Source organism: Thalia democratica, unplaced genomic scaffold (genome assembly GCF_965202585.1).
Source record: "Thalia democratica unplaced genomic scaffold, ktThaDemo2.hap1.1 HAP1_SCAFFOLD_364, whole genome shotgun sequence".
NCBI lineage: Eukaryota > Metazoa > Chordata > Thaliacea > Salpida > Salpidae > Thalia > Thalia democratica.
Genome location: NW_028139440.1, coordinates 37,214 through 42,132, shown reverse-complemented (window position 1 = coordinate 42,132; position 4,919 = coordinate 37,214). Strand labels below are relative to the sequence as shown.

At 29.7% G+C, this 4,919-nt stretch overlaps 1 protein-coding gene across 1 annotated transcript; it reads left to right on the top strand.

Moving 5' to 3' along the window:
* Positions 1–2,400: 2,400 nt before the first annotated feature.
* Positions 2,401–3,780, top strand: LOC145846256 (ectoderm-neural cortex protein 1-like). Its single transcript, XM_082953134.1, has one exon. It carries the CDS (start codon positions 2,401–2,403, stop codon positions 3,778–3,780), a length of 1,380 nt encoding a protein of 459 aa, XP_082809260.1.
* The last annotated feature ends 1,139 nt before the right edge of the window (positions 3,781–4,919 follow it).

The window sequence follows — 4,919 nt, the reverse complement described above, 5'->3', positions numbered from 1 at the left end:
TAAATTTAATTTACAATTTTTACTATCACTGTTACCCCTAATCCTTGGTCGGTAGCTTTTTCTTTTTTTTTTATTAGTTTTCATTTAGTTTTTTTTTCTAAATTTTTTTTATTTTTTTGTTCATTTTTCTACTCTTGTGCAAAAATGTTACTCGTTCAAAACTGACCCTTGGTGCAAAATCGTCTTCGTGCAATTTTTTGCCCTCGTGCAAATTTGGCTTTGTTCAATTTTGAGCACTCATGCAATTTTGTTCTCCTTCAATTTAGTTCCTCGTGCAACTTGGTCTTCGTGCATTTGAGACCCGTTCCTAATTTTAGTATATAATACCTCTTCTAATAATTACTTCTAACTTTAAATGTGGTTCACTTAATGCAAACTTGAAAGACTACTTAAAACTCTGCACAACTTTTCCACTGCTAAGTCTTAATCTAATTTTTTTAATATTTTTTTAAGATTAAAAGTAGGTAAGGACAACTAATTCAATAAAAAACAGGATTGTCAAACACTTAACTATCCATAATAACTTTTGGCCAGTTGTATTATATATAAATATATATTTATTAAATTAAAACAATGTAAGAACTTTTTCGAAACACTATGGTTACATAGGTTTTTATTCTTTAAATATGAATTAAGACTAGTTTCCATTATTTTGCTTAATCTGTAGCAATTATTAAACTTAAAGTACTTTTTCTCAGTTGTGTACTTTAAAACTTTTTTTTTTTAGTTGTTTAAGTATAAGTTGTTTTACATTTATTATTAATAACTTTTAATTTATGGCGAAAAAACTTGTTTTAACTTTTGGCTAACTTAATGAATCTCAGACTGGCTTTAACTTCAAGAATGTTTTGAATGATATTTAGTTGATTTAGTTTAATATTTTGTTTGTTTATAACCAGTTTTATTAGAAACCTTGATATTTATTGACTTTGATTATTTGTTTAGATTTGAAGGAACTAACTTTTGACTCAAAGAAGTGGTAACAGTATATATTCAGTTATACTATAAACTTATATAGTTAAAGTAAAGTAATTTCAAATTAATTTAGAAAAAAATGTTAGTACATTTTTATGCTTAAAATAACTTAATTTTCAACTTTTAATTGTTATAAAAAGAAAAAGTGAAAATCTTTTACAACCCTGAACTTAATAGAGTGCAAAATTTAGTACAAGAAATTAACAATAACAGTTTCAAGTAATATTTTACTCAGATCAGCAATATACTTTTTTTTTATTTAACTGGACTTTGTTCTTTCTTTTTCGTTCAACATCGATGTAAAATACAGAAAATATTAATAAATAATGTTAGAGATATTTTATGTATGTGTTTAGTTCTTATTGAAACATTTAGAGTACTAGGTATTTATTAGGGTTAGCAGAGATTAATTAATTTAATTTATATTTAAATTTGTAAAAGGAAACTCATATTAATGCTGTAGAAAAAAAAGGCATAAAGAAAGAGAACTGCATGATAAAATTATTATAAATTTAAGCTACAGTTGATAAATCTGATGTATTTGATCAGTATATCGGATCAATATATCAGTTGATGTATTTGATCTTTTAGTTTATATTAGTTTGATATAGTTGATATGGATCTCAGCTTTCAGTTAATATTAGTTAGATTACATGTTAAATTAAGTTAAGTTAACTGTTTCTGATATTAAGAATGTATTTCAAAATCAATTAAAAGTGTTTACGTATTCCTACCACTAGAGGCTCTCTTAAATTAGATCTTTTGATGCACATAACTTTTATTTGCAGTTCAGTGTGCACAGGTTTCGAAAAGCCTGACGGTTTAGGCTATGTGTAATTAGACTAATTTCTTTTTTTTTTGTTTAGATCAGTGATCGACAAGCTTATCAATATAATACTTTACCTTCAATTTTTTGTTTAGATATTAAAATTGCAATATAAAAGTTTTACAAATGACTTTAAACTAACTTATTATCAACAGTGAACTAAAATAAATATATAAAATGTCAACTTTTGAAAACACAACTGGCAACATTAATGCCTACTAGTGTTGGAGAGATAAGACCAACGAACTCTGAGAAACGTGAACTTTGTGAAGAGTTTCTCAGGAACTTCGATGAAAACGAAAATTCCGAAGACGAAAATGTTGTGAAAAGTTTCAAAAGAAATGCAGTTTTGGGTTTTGATGAAAATGCATTGAAAAGTTTCTCTGATTTTTTTCGTATAGGTAAAAAGTTTTTTCTATTCTCTTTTAATTATATGATGGTTTTTTCGTAAAAATAAAGAATATACTTTTAATAGTTAGCATCTCTATCTAGTTTAATTAACTTCTGTTTTTTTTTAATAAACTAATAAAATTAGAATTAAATAAACTTTTGTAGGTAATATGAAGTTATCAAACGAAAATTTCTTTAAACTTTACAAAATGGCAAAACTACTCAATTTCGACATTGCCAAGCAACATTTGCTCGACTCGTTCAAGATTGACCTGAATATTGACAACGTTTGTTTCTGCCATCAGTTTTCCAACGAAACTCAAAACAAACAAATTCAAAAGTGCACTTTCGACTTCATAACAAGGTGGTTCTGCTATTTTTCCGAGAACAAAATGCTGGACGGTTTGAGTTTTGATCTCTATGTGAGGATCTTGTCCAGTTCAGACTTGAATATCACCTCGGAGCTTGAGGTAGCAAAAGCTGTGAACAATTGGATAGAACACGATCCAAAATCAAGAAGCAAGCTTACATTAGGTTTGGTGAAAACAATTCGTCTACCTCTGCTATCAACTGCTGCTTTAAACACATTGTTAGATGCTGAAACATTTTCAAAATGTGCTGAGAGTAAGCGGGTTATATTCAAAGCTATCAGCGATAAAACTATTCAGAACCTTGACCCGAGCTTTGTGGACTGTCGAGTTAGACATTGTGCTCAGGATAGTTTTGAGGTAGCAATTTGCGGCACTAAGAACCGTAACTATCACGTGTTCAAGTTGGAAAATGAGAACTGCTCCTTCGTCACTGAGATCGCACGTTTTGATGAAAATATCGACGTGTCCTCAGTTGAGTTCGTGAACGGGATCATATACTTCTTGGGTTACGAATATTTTCTTAACAATGTATCGGTGCTGTCTTACTCAGTTTTGACTGGATCCTGGGAGGAATTGAAGTTTCCCGATTGTTCGTTAAACTGCAGCGATTTTTCAACCTGCAGTTTGGCGGGTAAAATATACATTTTGGCGGGAAACGCGCTACGTAACGTATCAGGAACCAACTTTTTCGTTTTTGATCCCAGCACTGAAAGTTTCAAGAAGCTGAAACATACCGAACGTTCCAGGAAGGAAGCCGCATCATCCGTATTCAACGGGAGAATAGTGACGTCAGGAGGATTTGATCATCCGACATCCGTTGAAGCGTACGATCACTGCGCAGATGAATGGTCACGTGACATGCCCGACATGCTGGTGGGAAAAAGAAGTCACGCTTCGGTGAGCATCGGAAACAAAATGTACGTGATCAGCAAAGTAGAATGTTGCGAGATTTTTGATCTCTTCAGCGGGAAGTTTTCTCTTCTTCAAGCTCCTCAACTTAAGGAGAAAGTTTTTAGCTGTCACTACGTAGTAATTGGTAGCAAAATAATAGCGTTTGCTGGCAGCTATGAATATGAATGTGTTGTTTTTGATCCGGAGAAATCAGAATGGGAGAAGAAAGTAAGACTATGTTTCAGGCAAATTGGACTTTCTGGTAGTTACCACTTTGTAAAATATCCAAAATATATTTGTCCTTCGTTTTTTTACCATGTTAAATAAACTTACTGCTGAAATTAGCAAAGGTCTAACATTGTTGCCCTTAATGTTTCTTACGTTATTTAAATCAATAAAGTTACATTTTTTTTGAAGTTTGACATGTCCTGGACATGACTTTAAACTTTATTCTGGTGTATGACTCAATAACCGAAAGGTTTTTTCGTACACCAGATCCTTGGACCAAGTGTTTGAGCGTTTTTTGTTTTCGTTCAATAAACATCTTGAATAGCGCCATACAGCTTTTCAAACTTCAACTAACTGTGGAAACTTTTTCTACAATTGACTACATATAAAAAGTTAATTACTATTTTTACTCTGTAAAAATAGTGTTACAAAATATAATTATAGCTTTTAAACAAAGGATAATGTTATTTAAAAAAACAATGTTGGAACCCCTAATAAACTAACTAAAAATTTATTTTCTTCATTTATCAAGATATTACTAGTATTTGATAAATTAGAAGAACAATATAAAATAACTTTATATAAACATAAATGTAAAAGACGTTTGGGAATCTGTTCAATTACAACTCTATTTTTAATTGCTGTTTTACTAAAATTAGCAAAAGTTTGCTTAACTCAAATTTTTTTTTTACAATAACCGAGTTTTAGCAAAACTTTAGTAAATGGCATTGAAACTTTTGAAATAAAATTTTACTATTTAAATTGAAAAAAGTGAATAATGATTATTTGTACAAGTATAATAGATTTGTTAACTTTATGTAACTTTGTTAATAGTATTAGTACAAAAAGCTCCCACAAGTTATAAATTCATTATGACATCACATATAAATTCTATTTTTAACTCAGTTTCCGCTTTTAGCAAGTGTAACAACAGCAAGTTACAAAATTTTAGCTTTTTTTGATTTCTTATAACTTAATTATTTAAAATTTTACTAAAAAGTATAACAAAATCTAAAATTAAGTTTCTGCTTTATAAACGTTTTTAGTAAGTAATCTACTTTTTTTTTCAAGAGTCGTAAAAGTTGTTTTTTAAAACACGCCCCTGATGTAAAATAAAAAACCTAATAACTTTTAAGACTAGGGAATCTTTGATCAATTACAGGGTCTCCCTTTATTTTTGAAGGCTCCCTTAAAGAAACCAAAAAGCTATGGCCCCCTTCAACATATTTTTTCAAAAT